This window comes from Abramis brama, assembly GCF_963993115.1.
Source record: "Abramis brama genome assembly, chromosome: 21".
In the NCBI taxonomy this organism is placed as follows: domain Eukaryota; kingdom Metazoa; phylum Chordata; class Actinopteri; order Cypriniformes; family Leuciscidae; genus Abramis; species Abramis brama.
In genome coordinates, this window is record NC_139983.1 from 10,322,248 (window position 1) to 10,341,308 (window position 19,061).

The following is a 19,061-nucleotide window of genomic DNA, read 5'->3' on the forward strand; positions in this document are numbered from 1 at the left end:
TTTAATAGGGTTAAATTATTAATGTTTTTAAGGATTCATTTAAGTGAGCATTAGATTATGTCAAATGGAAAAATAAGGAAAATGAGTATGAACAATTAAATATCCATTATGTATTTATCTGGGGTGAGTACGATTTTATTTAGAATTTAATACTTCTAAGTATTAATTCTGGTGCAGGAATGACATCAGAACACGGGAGACTAATTCGCTGCTGGTTCCCTGAAGATTTTCCTATGGGGTTTTATAATGGGGTTTTTCAATTTATGAGTAAAATAAAGCCTGTGGTAAACATAACTTGACGATATTTTGACGTTTTGTTCTACAACGTTAACTGCACACACTCACACCCCAAACTGTCTTATCTAGTTATTTATTAAAAACATAAGTTTTCAAAAATAAACATACCCGCTTCAAAATTCACGTTTTTGACATGGGTGTGTGTAATTTACAAAACGTCAAAGTAAAACATTAAAATAGACAGACAGATAGACAGATATTTACCTGGAAAGGGCAGGGTATGTGGTACTCTCTGCAGCGCTCCTGCACCCATGTGAGCTCCCAAACTGAGCGGTACGTCTGCTCGTACAGGTAACACCCCACCACAGTCAGCAGCGGCACCAGATACAGCACGGAGAACACGCCGATCCGGATCATAAACTTCACCAGCTTGTCCTGATTCTCCTTCTCCAGGGGAATTTCCATCCGGACTCTGTTGAGCGCCACGATCCCGGCCAGCAGCAGCGACACTCCCACCAGGACATCCAGACACAGCGGCGCCAGCACAAACCAGCGGAGAGTGTGAACGTCGTACAGGCCCACGAAACACACGCCGCTGATGTTGTCACCCTCGATTTTATTCAGAGCCAGCAGGGTTATGGTGAGCATGCCAGGTATTCCCCACGCGCTGGCGTGGAAGAGCAAGGCCTTCTTCTCGATGGCTTCGCTGCCCCATTTGGGCACAGCGGCCAAGAACCAGGTTATGGTGAGAATGACCCACCACACGCTGCCTGCCATGGTAAAGAAGTACAACACCATAAAAAGCAGTGTGCAGGCCTTGTTATGCGAGCCTTGAGTCACGGTGGACGTTTTAAACTGGGCAGGATTGGCCGTGTTACACGCCACGCGGTCCTCCAACAGGAAGCCTATGAAAAACACCAACGACACCATCATGTAGCAGACGGCGTAGAAGATAATGGGCCGCTCCGGGTAGCGGAAGCGTGTGACGTCGATGAGGAAGGTGAGGAAGGTGAAGAGCGTAGCGGAGAGGCAGACGATGGAGACGACGCCGATGAAGTAGCGGGCGAAGGTGAGCTCTTCGCGCCGGAAATACATGTTGGGACAGGGAGGGGAGCAGTCGCGCACACCTAGAAACGTGTAGCCGAGCTCGGGTTCCACTTTGAGCTCGCGGGGGCACCAGAAACCATAGTCACGCTTCACCGACATGGGCGACTGGTCAGTGGGGTCCTCGTCCACCAGCAGATCCACAGCGCGAGGGTAAGACTCGTCACAGTCCGGGAACCTGCAGTTAACAGACAAAGATATATATACACAAAACTACTGCTTTCTATGGAAGCTTGTTTCCGACACAGAATAAAACATTTTAAAAGATAATTCCGACTTTTTATCTCACAATTGCGAGAAATAAAGTCAGAATTGCGAGATATAAAGTCAGAATGCGTGATATAAACTAACAATTGCGAGAAATTAACTCGCAATTCGCAATTTTGAGTTTATATCTCGCAATTCTAACTTTATAACACGCAATTGCGAGTTTATATCTTGCCATTCTTACATCTTTTCTCAGAATTGTGAGATATAAACACGCAATTGTGACTTTATATCATGCAATTGTCGAGTCAAGTCATCTTCATTTATATAGCGCTTTTAACAATGTAGATTGTTCCAAAGCAGCTTTACATTGATAATAGGAAATTAAAGTAAAGTGTTTTGGCTTTATAGCAGCTCTAGAATAAAGTTATTGTCCAGCTAAAGTTAGTTTGATTGATTCACTTCCGTCGCAACGATCATTAGTTATTAACTATGGGGCCGCTAACGACACTGTTTTAACAGAAAACTCTTAAGTTCTTTAATTGTGACTTTATATCTCCCAGTTGCGTGTTATAAAGAGATATAAACATGCAATTCTGAGATTTAAACTCGCAATTGTGAGAAAAAAAGACAGAATTGTGAGATAAAAAGTCGCAATTACCTTTTTTTATTTTTTATTCTGTGTGCGGAAACAAGCTTCCATAGCTTTCAAAAGTGTTTCCTTATTACCACTGTTTTTTTGTTTTTTCTACTGCTGCTACCATTAAATTGAAATATGTTGCAGACTTATTTCAAGCTGGTTTGAATTGTGAGCATATTTTCCCTTATCAGATATAGTTATTTTTCATTGGAGATTAAAGGTTTCCCTGGAACATCTGCGTTTGGTTAAACCACCGTTTTAGTCAGAAAATATTTTTCCATAAAAAAAAAAAAAGATGTCCAAGAAGAAACATGTTCAACCATTACAGCACAATTTACCTCAGAAATGCGGAGCAATTATTTGGCAATTATATCTGAAACAGGGAAAAGTACACTTCGCTCCTTTTCTCAAAAATTATCTACAATTTCTATTAAAAAAACTCAAGCTGTTGAATCGGTACCTGCTGCAGTCCATCTCTTCCGGCCAGGTGACTCCAAACATATCCATGAGCTTCTGGCAGTCTCTCTTGGCATGGTCACACAGGCTGCGGCAGGGTAAAGACACCCGTCCGTACTCCATACACACGGGGGCATACAGGGCGCACAGGAACGGCCGGAGGTCTGGAGAGCACTGCAGGTTCACCATGGGGTGGAAGGGCTGGTGGGGAGGGAGAACAGAGAGTTAGTTCATGCCAAGAGCCCTGAGAATTTAAGACAGATCTCGTAAAAAGACACAGCTTGGCTCTGGAAGCAGTTTGGCAGGAAAATTAACCCCCCTGGACCTTTGGCAAGTGTTATGCTAACGAATAAGGATTAAAGTCGAAGTGCAATAGTGCAAGAAAACTCCTCAGGCAGAAGTCAACATGAAATCAAAACTGACACCTTCAAAATTCACTTTGAAAATGTGAGTGATTCACTGAACACAGATGTTTGTCTGTGGAATCAAAATACTACTTGCTCTGCTTTTGAAATGACTTTCAAACAAAATGTTGATGACATTTTAGATGATGTCATCAAGACCTCTTATTTTCAACATCCAATCAATTTCCGATGGATAAAGTGAAGTCCCAGCCCACATTTTTCCCAATAAATAAATGTGTCACATTATGGAAGTAAAGGGGGTTGCGAACATTTCATGCCGACCATTGCAAACATTTAATAAAAATAGCCTAAACTTCAAGATTCATTAAGAAAACACTGACTCGGGGTCGTATTCACAATAGCCTACATTCTTAAAAATTCTACTTCTTTTTCATTTTCCAACATATATAAAGTTTGTTTTATAATCTTCCTTTGATTCGATACGTGATTACGACTTGACACTCAAGTTAACCAATCGCATTTTACTAATGCAAAAGACGCGCGCGTGCACACGCACTGAGAGGGAGCGCGGTGTGTCGGTGTTCACCGGGCTATGGTAAAATAATGACGCAGTTACAAGGTGTGTATCATTAAACTACTTAGTCAACACTAACAGTAGCTGCTGTTCGGTTTTCATACTGCTGTTCTCCTTCTAGTCACTTCTGAACTTGATGAACTTGACACTTCTGAACTTCTCTTGATTAAAGCTCCAGGTGACGCGTTGCCAGATATCACAAAAAGAGCAAAACAAGCCCCTTAAAAACGCAGTATAAGCAGACATGGCAAAAATGTACCGGGGAACACATTTAAATATAGCTAGTAGTATTACTAATATCCTACACAATTAAAAGGAAGTAACTAATTTATTATGAATAGAATAGTTCATAAACTGATTGATGAAGTAAAGCAATAACATGAGATTGAAACTTTATTTAAAGTTTAATTGCACCTATTAGTTGTATTTAATATCAATCAGTTGGGGGCAGTTCATCTAAAAGTTAATTAGTGTGTTTTGTTTACTATATTTAGCTATCAAAATAGTTTACCAAAGAAATCATTTACCAAATAAAAGAAAAATCTAAATCAAACAAGGTGAAGTACTTTTCATTTCTAAAGTATTTGGGTTTATTTATTATACAAAGCCCTTTTTGTACATTTTTCGAGAATAACTACATATATAAATAACTATATCTTGAAATACACTCACCTAAAGGATTATTAGGAACACCATACTAATACTGTGTTTGACCCCCTTTCGCCTTCAGAACTGCTACGTGAACAGAACAGAATACAGAATTCTATGTGGCATTGATTCAACAAGGTGCTGAAAGCATTCTTTAGAAATGTTGGCCCATATTGATAGGATAGCATCTTGCAGTTGATGGAGATTTGTGGGATGCACAACCAGGGCACGAAGCTCCCGTTCCACCACATCCCAAAGATGCTCTGTTGGGTTGAGATCTGGTGACTGTGGGGGCCATTTTAGTACAGTGAACTCATTGTCATGTTCAAGAAACCAATTTGAAATGATTCTAGCTTTGTGACATGGTGCATTATCCTGCTGGAAGTAGCCATCAGAGGATGGGTACATGGTGGTCATAAAGGGATGGACATGGTCAGAAACAATGCTCAGGTAGGCCGTGGCATTTAAACGATGCCCAATTGGCACTAAGGGGCCTAAAGTGTGCCAAGAAAACATCCCCCACACCATTACACCACCACCACCAGCCTGCACAGTGGTAACAAGGCATGATGGATCCATGTTCTCATTCTGTTTACGCCAAATTCTGACTCTACCATCTGAATGTCTCAACAGAAATCGAGCCTCATCAGACCAGGCAACATTTTTCCAGTCTTCAACTGTCCAATTTTGGTGAGCTCGTGCAAATTGTAGCCTCTTTTTCCTATTTGTAGTGGAGATGAGTGGTACCCGGTGGGGTCTTCTGCTGTTGTAGCCCATCCGCCTCAAGGTTGTGCGTGTTGTGGCTTCACAAATGCTTTGCTGCATACCTCGGTTGTAACGAGTGGTTATTTCAGTCAAAGTTGCTCTTCTATCAGCTTGAATCAGTCGGCCCATTCTCCTCTGACCTCTAGCATCAACAAGGCATTTTCGCCCACAGGACTGCCGCATACTGGATGTTTTTCCCTTTTCACACCATTCTTTGTAAACCCTAGAAATGGTTGTGCGTGAAAATCCCAGTAACTGAGCAGATTGTGAAATACTCAGACCGGCCCGTCTGGCACCAACAACTATGCCACGCTCAAGATTGCTTAAATCACCTTTCTTTCCCATTCTGACATTCAGTTTGGAGTTCAGGAGATTGTCTTGACCAGGACCACACCCCTAAATGCATTGAAGCAACTGCCATGTGATTGGTTGATTAGATAATTGCATTAATGAGAAATTGAACAGGTGTTCCTAATAATCCTTTAGGTGAGTGTATATCATTACCTTGAAAGAAAATTAGTCATACTGTGAAACAGAATTTTGGTCATACCTCCCACCCTAAGCTTCACAATACTGGAAAAAACTGACATTGCAATATTTAGTTTTTCTGCTATATATATTGCGATATGAAAACAATTTCACCAGATGATTTGAATAGCTCTATTTGTAAAGAATTAATAATTCTAGAAAGATTGGGGTGATTTTGTAGGGGAGTGAATATGCATAGAAAAAAAAAAGAAGCAAATTACAAGCATTGATAAATACAGTAGAACAAAGATACAAATGAAATAAACAGTGCTTTATGTTTTTCAGGTAAGTCTAACAGTTTTCAAGTACAGAAATTGAATAGTCAAATGTAAAATAGCACTGCTTAGTCTTTACTGAATAAATGAAATAAAATTAATCTTTGTTAAAGCTACAAAAATTATTTTCTCTTTATCTTCTGTTGTTTGATTTATATTAAGCCTAATAACAGGTTTATTAGGCTGCTGTCACTTTAAGAGCACATGCACAGATCCAATATAATGATGCACATGATCCGTTTTCAATAAGACAAGACTGTTTATGAGGATATTCAATTCTGTGTGTATGTTGCCATGTTCATGTTCAAACTTCTTTTGTCTTCTTGCACTTGAATTTTTTTAAATCACTTGAATGTTTAAAATTACAGGACCTAAAACTTAAAAAAGATAAACTTTCACTCTATGCAACTACCTTGCAATTAATCAGAGAATCGCATGCGTTTCGAACCGCGGTGCCTGGTCCATACGGATCACAGATTAACTATGATCCCTTTACTTGACATAGCACATCCTGCGATTTGACTATCGCAAGTGAATGCAACAGACTGCTCCATCTTGAGACAGGCTCTTTAAAAAGAACTAGCCTACTTAAACCACTCAACAACACATTTAAAAAACATGACTCAGAGTGCTAAACTCCCATCAAGCCAGTTGCGACAGTAAGAGTATGAGCTTATTGTTAGAGAAAGTATGAGAACTTTTCAAGAACTGCACCCAAGAATATTCTTACGAACTTCTTAGAATGTATCTTTCTTAAGAAGATCTTCGTGAATCCGGCCCCTGCCTCCCAAAATCAAGGTGCAAAAAGACAGGCAGAAAGTTGTCTGGGTACAGTAACCTAAAGCCCCTTCAGCAGGATTACATGCCAGTTTGGCAGCTCCAAGGACGCTTTTGTGCCCTGAAGGGGCCCAGTGCATGCTGGGAGAGAGAGCAGCTGCAGAGCTGGGCATTTAAATTTAAATCTTCGAAGGAACAGACAATGAGCCTCCACCTGGGCTTAGCCAATACATATGCACTTCCTGCTGGGGACTGGCCCTTTGTGACCACCGCGCTTTTTGGAAGGAACTGGGAGATTGACACACCGCAGCATTTGCGCTTCATTCCTGCATGGATTGCTCGAGTGAACTTAATCCCTAAGTAGGACAATATTTACCGATAATTTGCATGAATTACGGGTTTCCCACCAAGAAAAAGACACCAGCTTAGTCCTGGGAACATCAGCGAGGAGCTCCAGCGTGCCTTAAAAAAGTTCCAAAATAAATTTCTCAAAATTCACATGAAGCAAATGAGCCGTGAATAAAAGCTTTATCAATATTTGAAGAAGGTTATGAAATATTTACCCTGCCTCAGGAGCGAGTGAATTAAAGCAACATCAAAAGAAACACGAGCAGCTTCTATTGGCCTCCCGTATGGAAACCACATCCGCTTCAGTAATTGAGCTGTACGAACAGAATTTGCATCGCTCTTGACATGTTTTCCCCCCCTGTAGACGCTGAACTGGACATTTTATTGATTTTGAGTGTCCTCCCCATAACTCCCCGCTCTACTGTTACACACACAGACACGTGCAGGAGGAGATAATAGAGTCGTCTTATGGGAGTCGGGTTCAGGTTCAACAGAGGAACTGAATTACACCAGCGGTCTTTATTATTTATGTGGATCAGACACGATAGTGCAGCCGTACGCGACAGGACGCCTTACTGCGGCACATGTACTACAAGCTGAAGAAAACACAACATTCAATACACAAACAGTGCAAATATACACAATGTGTTTATGAACTTTAATGCTGTTGCAAAGCCATATGATTTTCTTTCAAGTAGTCCATACAACTTGCTCTATATTCCACAAAGTAGGACACAAAACAGACAGAAAGTTAAGTTTATATTATACACTTAAAATATTCTCTATCAGCATAGTCTCAAGCTCATATTAAAAATATAGGGCTTTTCACACTGTTTAACCCCGGGTTATCGTCGTTCTAAACCTTGCTTTTAGTTTGAACCCCCGGGTAAGAAACGTTTCACACTTGTGAAAATTTCTAAATTGAAAATGGCAATTTTCACATGAGATTTGGAACCAAATTACAGGGAGGTAAAAATGACTTTAGAAAGATGCCAGCATCATTATTATTTTTTACACAGAGATTAGTTTAGTAGTCTATTAGTGAAATCTGTTGACTTTGGCAACCTTTGTTGTGTTATAATCCAACGGTAACAGTTCAAAAATGGGAAAAAGCACGACTTGTGTTTGCATGTTTGCATGCCTGTAACTCAAGTAGTAGTAAAGATCTCTAAATATCCTTAGATTCTGGTTCTCAAAATTTTCTGTGAGATCTTCAATTTTTAAGGCTCAAAATGGTGCATTTGCAGAGAGTGTAAAGAGTGTAAATAGTGTGTAAATTGTACACATTTTCAGTGGTCAAAAACCAATTGTGGGTCACTTTGCATACAACTGATGATGCTTTTTCATTTAAAGAGGAATATCTGAAGAACAAATAATTTTGAAACTAGAAATATATCTAATTTTTTCTATCAATGCAATTGCTTAGAAAATGCCTGTCTAAATGTCATAAATGTTATTTTTCCAAAGTTTACATGCCTGTAACTCTAAAAGTATTAAAGATATCTCAATATCCTATTAGATTTTCATTCCTACTAAACTTTATTTTGAAATCTTACATTTTAAGGCCATATATGGTTCAATCCCATAGATATGAGGATCCCAATGTGACTCCATTTCCAAATTGTTGTATTTTACCCATTTTCATTGTTCGAAAAATAAATATGGGTACCTTTTCAAACAGCTGATAGCCTACTAATTGTATTTAAATGTCTGAATAAATAAATAATGTTAAAACTAGAAATGGATCTTGTTTCCCGTCTATCAAAACAATTGCATCAACAACATAGAGAGAGTTTGAAAAGCCCTGCTTTGAAATGTCAAAACTTGTTTTTCATGAATCACCCCAAAAGCCCAAGTAATTCTAAAAGCATGTGAATGACAGGGGTGTAACATCAAACAGCAGCTCAGACCGTCTCCGTCTCTGAACACAACACAGAACAATCTCTGGATCTGTCGAGCAGATAGAGATGCCACAAGAACGCCATGAATCTTCTCCCTGTCAGAGCGTGAAATGCCGGTTTGCAGGCTTACTCTGAATCCAGAATGGAGATCACAGCCTTTTATTTTGTGAGCGTGAAAGAAGGTCCTAAAGAACGCACACTGACAAAAAAAAAAAAGAAGAAAAAAAAGAAAAGAGTGCTGCCAAATTTAGACAGACAGTCCTGAGGGTTGATGCCTTCTGAAGAGGAGAAGAGCGCCGCACATCCATCAAGCAACAGACATTTGGGAAATGATGAACTACTTTAAAATGAAGAAAGCTGGATTAAAATGACACGGATCTATAAAGGGAATTTTTTGCTGTCTAATAGGGCTGGGCTGTACACCATATACTAAGTGACGACAGAAATGTGTCAAGCTTTAAAGATTCTGCTATGCTGTTCATACCACAGCAGACTCAAAGTAGAAAAAAGCCGTCTTTTCAAAGTCTCACAGATTGTTCCAGCGTTGACAGCTTTATTTATAATAATGCAGACGCAGTGTAACCATAAGTTTCTTAGGTTTGCCAAGCAATATTCTGTCTGAAATGAATGGTATTAATATGGTACATGTCCAAAAACATGCTAATGCCATATGTATCAAGATACTTCAAATATGGTTTTACCATGGTACCATGTTTAAAAAACCATGTCAAACAGTCCAAGTATTAATTCACAGAATATTCATTCACAGGCTAACATATAAAAACGCTTTTGGGTTATATTTATAGCAAAAATATCTATTCTGTGACATGAAGTCATTTACAATGAAATAAAACAACTGTAAGATTTAGTTCCTACCGCCCACCGCTAGCATCTAAGCGTCCCACCAGGAGAAACTCCACTGAAGCGTGTTCACCCTCCATTACTCACATGCTTTTAACAGGCACAATTGCTCTCAATATTTCAGCACGCAGCCATACTGTATGTATGGTAACACGCACGTGTTGTAAACACTCAAATATAGCGTGTCTTCAAGCGTGTGCACTTAGATGTTCAGCACAAACTTCCCAGCGGGAAGAGCATTCGGATAGCTCTCTCTCCATCTCTCCCCGAGGGTTTCGCCCCCACTGACCCCACTCTCAGAGACGATTCCTCCTCTAACAGCCTCTCGTTGGTCTCCATCACCTTACAAGTTCTGCTGAACAAATCACCACCCATTTCACATCGCTGACTTAAAAGCATATATCTCATTCTGCATGAACAGCCTAAAAATTCAGCTCATCAGAGTATATGCCTGATCCTATGTGACAGTGTTTTGAAATATGTAACTCATGCTGCATACTTACATTAACTCATATATCTCTCTCTACTTGACTGTACACAGAGCTGGTGACACACCTGCTACTGGCTGAGGACTAGCACTTTAGGCTATTTGAAGCCTGTATATTTGATTCATTTAATTATAAGGCTTACATATTCATGGTTGTACCTTTAAAGGGCATATAATTCATTAAGCATTGAATGTAGATATCAAGTAATTATTCATTATAACATTATGATGAATGTAATACATCTTGAAGGTGTAACAAGGAATAAAAAATGAAATAAAATTATTTATTTTATTAAATATTTATAATTATTTAGCTATTAAAATGATTTCTAAACAGATAAAATACATTACAATGTGTAATCTGATGTATCAAAGTTATTATAATGTTTTAAGAAAACGAAAAAATTTGAAGGTTTGCAGTCCCAATAATATAAACTTAAATACACACACACACACACACACACACACACACACTGCCCAGCCAAAAAAAAAATAAAAAAAAATCGCTGCTTGGATTTAAATAGGCAATGATTGGATCATTATTGCAGAGGTTATTATGTTTCTAGCATGTTATTTGTTTTTATATGTTTATAGTCTTTGGGATGTGCTGGAGGAGACTTTACAGAGTACTGGACGCTTGCATTGTCAATACAAGATCTTGACCAAAAATGTATGTACCTCTTAATGGAAATTGATGTTATTTCCAATCGTATTGAGAATGCAAGAGTCCAGCACTCTGTAAAGTCTCCTCCAGCACATCCCAAAGACTTTATTGAATTTGAGGTCTGGATTCATCTGTGAAAATGATTCTTCATGCTCTCTCCCAACCATTCTTTCACAATTTGAACCTGATGAATCTTGATATTGTCATCCTACAAACTCCATCAATAAGGGTTAGAATAACTCTTGCCAAACATATATGCTAGAAGCATAAGTATAACAATGCAATAATGATCCAATAATAGACTCTTAAGTATTTGCCTATTCAAATCCAAACAGCGAGTTTTTTTTGGCCAGGCAGTGTATAGGCCAATTAATTTATATTCCTGGGCTACTGGAACACTGCATTGATCAATCAGCATCCAGGACAATAATAAAAAAATTGCACTGGCTTTAAGTATAACGTTTCTACAGATTTCACTTTACACCTTTCACACTGTGACCAGCAAAAAATAAAGCAAGACTAATGCACGCAAGAGTTTAATTTTCTGCGAAAAGATCTTTTTGTTCGTCTGTCATTGAGACGTGAAGGTGTAATTAATCAAGACCGCTCACACATTCCCGAAAGAGAGATTCATACATATTATTTAGCCTAATCTCCATGTCTAAGACGGTAATGGTAATTAAAACATTGCGGGGTTGATGTGAATGCCGCGCCGTCGTGCCAGCGAGCGAGCCCAGACTGTGTAGGAGGAGCAGCCCGAGGAACCAGAGGGGTTTCTGGCAGCGGTGCAAAACAGCACATTTGTCTCTCACAGTCGCCAACCGCCACTCCTCTAACACTTCAATGGATGGATTAAGTTTCTTCCTGTTTTTCTTTTGTCAGGCTCATGATTCATTTAAAGAATCGATGAATAGAGGTTACCTTTGAAAGCCTTGAGCTTTCAGAGTACGACTGCATGCTTTTACGGCTTCCTGGGCTACTTGAGAACTTTGGTGAGAAAAATAACACATAAAGATGTCTATCTAGGCTACTGTATTTCAGTGTGGATTTGGTTGAAAAGGAGGCATGTATATCTGGACAAGGGTTGGCACCATTTTGAGTTTTGCAGAAAGAGACAAACAGAAAGAATTTCCTTTACAAAAAAGTCCTGAGGAAATATCATGGTTTGCTTGGCTCCCCATGGTAACTTTTTTAAAGAATATCACGCCATTAGCATGACACCTACCCCAAAACATGATGGGCTGTGTCCGAAATTGCCTTCTATACCCTTAAATGGGGCACTATTTAAGAGGACAGTCATTTGTAGTGGTGTTCGAAACCATAGTGGACGATATCGAGTGCATTAATTCAATCCCACAATGCACCGCAATAACGAGTGTAGAGAATACCCATAATGCACTGTGAGGGTCGTGCCGAATGAATTCCCGTGCTGAATCATCCATCCATCCATTTTCCAAACCACTGGTCCAATGTGGCTACAGCGTAATACATTTCTTTTTAATTGATTATTAAATTGTTTAATTAAGGTTTATGCATGCTAGTTTCCATGACAGAGTTCAAGATAAATCTTTTCATTACTACTGAGCTGCCAGTTTGCAAAGTTTCAAATGATTATTAAATGGATATCACAAACTATGCAAAATCCCTTCAGTGTCCGAAATTCACTCATTTAGGCTACTCCTTCAGGTGGACTATATTAGTGGAGTAACATATTCCCAATGAGGATATAGGGGGCGATTTCGAACACAGAGTTGGTGTTATCATGATTAAAAAACCCATCATGGTGACACCATGATATTTTGCCATGTACATGCCATGTAGTGGTACTACTAAAATTAGAAGACATTATCATGATACATGTCCAAAAAAACAAAAACAAAAACATGAATTGCCAGGGTGCTTTGGTACAGAGTACTATTGAATGATAACCATATTCATTTTTACACAATACATTATTTACAAGGTACTTTAAAAAAATAATAACATGGTATTTCCATGATACAGGAAAAAAAAACATGGTAGTACCATAGTACATTTAGCTTAGCAAAGCATTAAAGAAGACACACACCTTATGGAGGTGCAAGTTAGGGGAAAAGAAATTTGTAAAGAATAATATAACTGCACACTCACTTATAAGTTTATTTCTACCAATGTTTCGGCAACAAGCCTTTATCAAAGTAACATTGCCAAATTATTTGTAGAAATAAACTTATAAGCGAGTGTGCAGTGCAGTTATATACTTTTTTTTTGTACCAAGTAGTTGTCCATAAAAACAGTGATAGAGGTATAATAATGGATGACTGCAGGGTAATGCAGGTGTCTAGACTGGGATCCTGACTGACAGTGTTTTCTGGCAGATTTGAACACGGATGAAGAGTGAAATCAGATCCGAACAGGAAAAACCTCCCACTCCCCCCTTCGCTCACGGAGCAGGTGAAATCGGCCGAGCAAACAAGTGGAAAATCCAGTTTGCCAGCTTTCCAGAGAGTGTGTTTGAGGAGGAAACGGAGAGTTGCATTCTCTCAGGATTAGAAAGTCAAAGGATTTGAGTCTAATGCGAGAATCGGTCACCTTTTCCCTACTGGGTCGTTGTGTGTGCCATGCTGAGTTCTGAATGACTGCGTTTCTGCTCAAAACACTTCCTTAAGCTGTCATTAGTCATTTAATTACTGCAAATGACAGGTCAAATGACAGATCATCATCTTACATTCATTTAATCCTACATTTGACTGAAATCCCCAAGCCTCTGTGAAATTCTGGTCCCATGTAAATCGGTGGAAATTGTTTGCCTATTATTTTATCATGCAGAACATTATTGTGCAACATTGTTGTCCAATCACAAACCCCAGGTATAAGCAATAATAAGTGATGCTTGTCTTATCAAACCTTACTAATAAAAGCCAGTCAACACTGAAGTCTTGGAGGACACAGAACCCATTCAAACACAAATATCTAAGCTTGCTATACGCTCAAATCTCAAGTTAACAAGCTCTGACTAACTGCTGTGCACTAGATATTCTGAACTGAAGAGTTGTAGAGTCTTTACGTAACAGATTCTTCCCTCCAGCCCAGAATACTGTCAGATACTATCAGGACGTTTCCCATCAACAGTGACCTACCATCAGTCTGTCTGCAGCTCACATCAGCTCCACCATTCCTGCCAAAGATCAAGTGTTTTTGGCAGTAAATAGCAAACTTATGGTTTGAACACAGAAAAGGTGTGCTGTATTAATCAATCAAATCTGATTGATGATGAGTGACACTACACTACACCATCACTGTCAGCTAAGGAAATTAAAGTTCATTTTAAATATCTCAGACTTATAAGTTCCCTCCTTCAACACATCTAGACCAAAATATCACAGATAGAGTTACACAAAATTAGACATCAACTTCTTAGTATTCCTCAATCTATTCATTATAAACAATAAAAGAAAAAGAATATCTGTTTTATAATTCATTGTTGTAAAACAGTATAGGGTCACTAACGACCCCAGGTATGTAATAGTGCATATTTTCCTCTGCACAACAATTGAATCTCTGACTCAATAAGTGCTTACTCCTCAAGTTGGCAATGTCTGAGACACAACAATGACATGATGTTTCACATAAAACAAAAGAATACGTCATCAGCAAAACTTGGCTCAGTGATTTACTGCAGAGCAAGTACTGTATGCAATGAAATACTAGTGTCACACTGTCACTTGATGGTGGATCTGGTGAAGAAGCTTTCAGCAATCATAATATTGATTTTGAAGACTATGAAAATGATAGCTTTGAGAATATGCGATTGTGAATATGAGCCAGATGCTGAATGTACTGGGGAAATCAGCTCTGATGATGACGGTGATGATGGTAATAAGGATCTACTCAAATTTAACTAAGTTCCAAATTTCCAAGTTCCAAAAGGTAACGAAATATGCTTCATTTTATTCTTCTGTAATTGTTACTAAAATATCAGATATGTTTTATACTATAGCAGCAGTGAGAGATCCATTCATGTTAGATATAGATCCGGGTCGCTAAAGACCCAAATACGTAATAATGATTGGCGAAACATTCATGCATTTAAGGGTTGAATATATACACTATTTAATCAAACAAAGCTGCAATTATTTGATCAAAAATACAGAAAAACAGTCATTTAAATTTTACAACTTAAAATAATATCTGAATATATTTTAAAATGCAATTTATTCCTGTGATGCAAAGCTTAATTTTCAACATCATTACTCCAGTGTCACATGATCCTTCAAAAATCATTGTAATATGATGATTTGCTGCTCAAACAACATTGTCAATGATGAAAACAATTGTGCTGCTTAAAATATTTGTGAAAACCGAGATACGGTTTTTCAGGATTTTTTGATAAATCGAAAGTTTAAAAGAACAGCATTTATTTAACATAGAAATCTTTTTGTCACAATGTAAAAGTCTTTACTTTTGATCAATGTAATACAGCCGTGCAGGAAAACATATATTTATGAAAAGTAGACTTTGCAACATTTATGCATTATTCAAAATGCTGTAAAATATTCCAGGCCACACTCTGAATTTTGAGCTCACGGATATAAAGAGACGCTGATTGAGTGCTTATAAATGAGTACACAAAACAAGAAGTGAATCGCCCATGTGAGTGACACGGCAACACGCTGGCCGCTCTGAACGGGGTGAATAAATTGTGGTGTTCAGGGGCACACGGAGAATAAAACACATCCTGTCTCTCCTAGAACAACAACAAAGATAAACTCCTTCTGCAGTCACCAATTGGCTCTGGGCGGCCCTCCACTTTCACACAGACGTGAAAGACTCAAGGGCCTTGAATGGGAAAATTGGCCAAACGCGGAGTTATTTCCTTCATCTGAGCTCTGGAAGAAAAACAGAAGAAAGAAAGGACAGCTCGCTCCCACACTCCTTCTGTCCTGTCATTCATCCAGCCCTGAATCAATATCACTTCTCGCCCTGGCAGCGTCTTTCCTAGGTTTCACTCATCCAATCGTTCTTTCCCTACATTTTTAATATCCATACCATGGTAACCCTGAAGAAGGAACAGGCCCATCTGAAGTGGAGGGCTTTTGACAACTCTTCATCCTCAGGGGTCAAAGGTCAGCGCGAGAGACCGCCTCCTGGGAACACTAAAGCTTGTCCTTTTGAGGCCGTACAATTACGGTCCGTGGCCATGGTGACGCCTCTACCCTGTTAAGGAGGACGGAGAGAATTGGAGAGGGTGAAAGAGAGATTTGAGACCAACTCAAAAAGAGCAGTTCTGTAGAAACTACAGGGGGTCTTACAGGAAAACAACACACCACCATTACAATTATTTCAATCTGAATGCACACAAAAATGTGCAGAATTAGGGGCCGTTCACAACAAGATGCATTCTCGAAAAAAACAGCTAAACGTCTGAAGGACTCAAAACGTGTTTTTTCCGACCTTAGTTACTTTTAGTTCGATGCTCCCTCTGAAAAAAAAACACTAGAGATGCTAAAAACTTATCAGACAGCGAGTTCTTTGTATTTTCTATGCCTTATCTTTCATCCAGCAATGGAAAAACAAAGCTTATCAAAATAGCATTTCTATCCCAGATCCACGTTTTTCAGCTCTGCTGTGGAAAATGTTCCAGGCGATGTGCAGAATAGCACATTAACATACTACTTGTGCTATTGCTGCATATGAAGGTTGTGTGGCTTAGTATGCAAATGTTCTGCATGCCTGGATTACACAGATGACCTTTTACATTTGCCAAAACGTGCCATATTAAACAGAATGCGTGATTTAGTGTCGACTTGACTTGCATTTCCACAGTAACAAATGAAACCGGATATATTAACAAGTTATAATATCATTATTTGATCAAAATGTGAAACGTTTTTTATACATGCTTGGACGGACGTCCCTTGCCGAATGAAACATGCAATATACTCACAAGGTCATGTGACAACAATGTAGCATCACATACTACTGTATGCAAATTTCCTGCATGCAAAACTTTGCTTTTAGGCAGTGATACAGTAGTAGTTTACAGTACATTTTGAACAGTCTCATGCTGCGTCCCAATTCACATACTATCCGTCCTGAATAGCATTCGAATTTAGAAAAACTACAAACATGGCAATGTGTGACCCACGACTGGCAGATCAACGTGCGACTACATTTCTCTCCGAAACGGTGGGAAATTAAATATTAAACTGAATGTGGAGGATTTTAACTGTGACGAGATGATTGACAGGGCAGTTTAAACGCTGACTGTATGCGTGTAACCAAGCGACAGAGCTGTCCGTTACAGGCAGTTGTGATGAAGATGTCCCAAAGCTTGCTTAGTCTGCTACACACTCAAAAGTGTGTTTTTCTTCACAAAAACAGTACATATTTTAGGGCATTGTAGAAACAGACAAACTGGGATGCAGCATCAGTCTCTGATTTTAGCCAGTTACTGATGATCTCACACACAGGTCTGTCATTATCGCCCAGACTCCGCCCACTTACAGCATCACCGCTCGCATCACAATGAGGGCGTCTAGACCCCAAAACCAACCATTCCTCTGGAGATCTTTAATCAGCACAGGGCGGGAAGGGTGAGTGGTTTTGGTGAAACGTCAAGGAAACCCACAGTCACATCTTATTCTGGTTAATTTGTAATTATTACCCATTGGTTACCGCTGTTGAAAACCGGGTTAATCTCATGAAACCTGTCTAGAACATGAGTGGGGCAAATTTCACCCGAAAATTAAAAGTATGATTTTGAAATAAAATAAAAAATAAAAATAAATTGAGCCTGTTTAAATACTACCATTAAAATGTAGTATTTTTGCATTGTAAAGTTATTTCCATGTTTATTTTCCAATAAACATTTACTCCCAAATTCTAAGTAATTTAAAGTGAAAAAATAATTACATATTATTTTAACTGTAAAGTATTTATACATGGGCCTAATGGTAGTGTTTTTATACTGAATTTAATGCATTCTTAAATTTTTTTGAGATCAGTTAACAGGATGATTTTTCATTTCTGTATAAACATTTAAAATAACATTTTAGTTTACAGTAATTTGGGAGGGAAATATCTGTGCTTAAATAATGAAAATAATGTCACAATGCACACAAAAAAACCTAATAATTTCATATAGAAAAATAAGCAGTTTAATTTTTGGGTGAAATTACAAATATATATATATATATAGGCTAATTTTGTTTGACATTTTTAAAGAATTTTGTGACATTCATCAAACTTCTGTAAGTTCAAACTTAACATTTAGCTTTAACTGTAAAAAAAGCATAATATCCTTCTGCTTGGATTATATTCACGAGCACAGAATCCAGCTCAACATAAACACATAATACACGGATAACCTATATTTATGGTTTTTATCAGGGTCAGCGCTAATCGCCTGACCTCATTCACAACAGAGAAAACTTCAGTTAACATACACACCAGATTTCCACATAATCCCATCCGATCTCTAACAGAAAAGAAACATAAAGCCCTTGTGCAACAGTCACACGCCAGCCATGTCCGATCAGAGAACAAATTAGTTTGAACCGATTTTGTTTGAATAAATTCCAAATCACATAACATTTGTAAAATTGTACTGTAAGGGATGAATTTGTAAAGAAGTAAACAATTTGGGTAAAAATAATATTTTAGAAAATAAATTTGGAAACGATACTGACGTTGTTAAAGTTAAAATACTTTCAGTAATGTTGCAACAAATCACAATTCCATATCCCATTGATTCATCAACTCGTCCACCCTACAGTACATCATCGCGACACTGGGGCAAACAGGGAGGGGGGTAAGGCTTGTTTTTAAGGACTTTGGCTCTGGTTCACCAACAGGGCATCTCGGGGTGATGTAATACATATCCACAGGGGATACTGTACACCCCTGACACATCAGTGCCGCCCGGGTCACATGACCCCCCCAGACCTACAGCAGGCAACTGACACTGGCTGCCCTGTTGTGATCTCAGAACACAGATGGACGCTTATGCTCTTCATCGTGTTTAATTGACTGAAACAATGGGAGAAAGAGCATTATCCCACGCTTCAAATCAATCCAGCCTTTATGGGTCTCAGCAGAGACCATGAGGCCGTTAGAACTGGGAAAGAATGTAAGATGGCTCCATGTGTTCCTGCAACAAATGGAATAAAGCAGCATTCAACAAACATTCCATTCCTGGCTGTTTGACATTCCCTAGATATTTCTGTAACAGATGAGCTATTTC

General features: G+C 38.7%; 1 protein-coding gene across 2 annotated transcripts in view; it reads right to left on the minus strand.

Moving 5' to 3' along the window:
- Positions 1-19,061, minus strand: part of fzd3b (frizzled class receptor 3b) — a 31,087-nt gene that overhangs the window by 7,485 nt on the left and 4,541 nt on the right. The window contains exons 1-3 of one of the 2 annotated variants that reach the window (XM_084097634.1): positions 9,702-9,778; positions 2,649-2,845; positions 502-1,519 (exon numbers count right to left, since the gene is read on the minus strand). In XM_084097634.1, the coding sequence (XP_083953760.1) occupies positions 502-1,519; positions 2,649-2,833 (1,203 nt within the window). In that variant the 5' untranslated portion in view covers positions 2,834-2,845; positions 9,702-9,778. Of the gene's footprint in view, positions 1-501; positions 1,520-2,648; positions 2,846-9,701; positions 9,779-19,061 lie in introns of those variants that run through there. The other variant, XM_084097633.1, reaches the window with a different exon arrangement.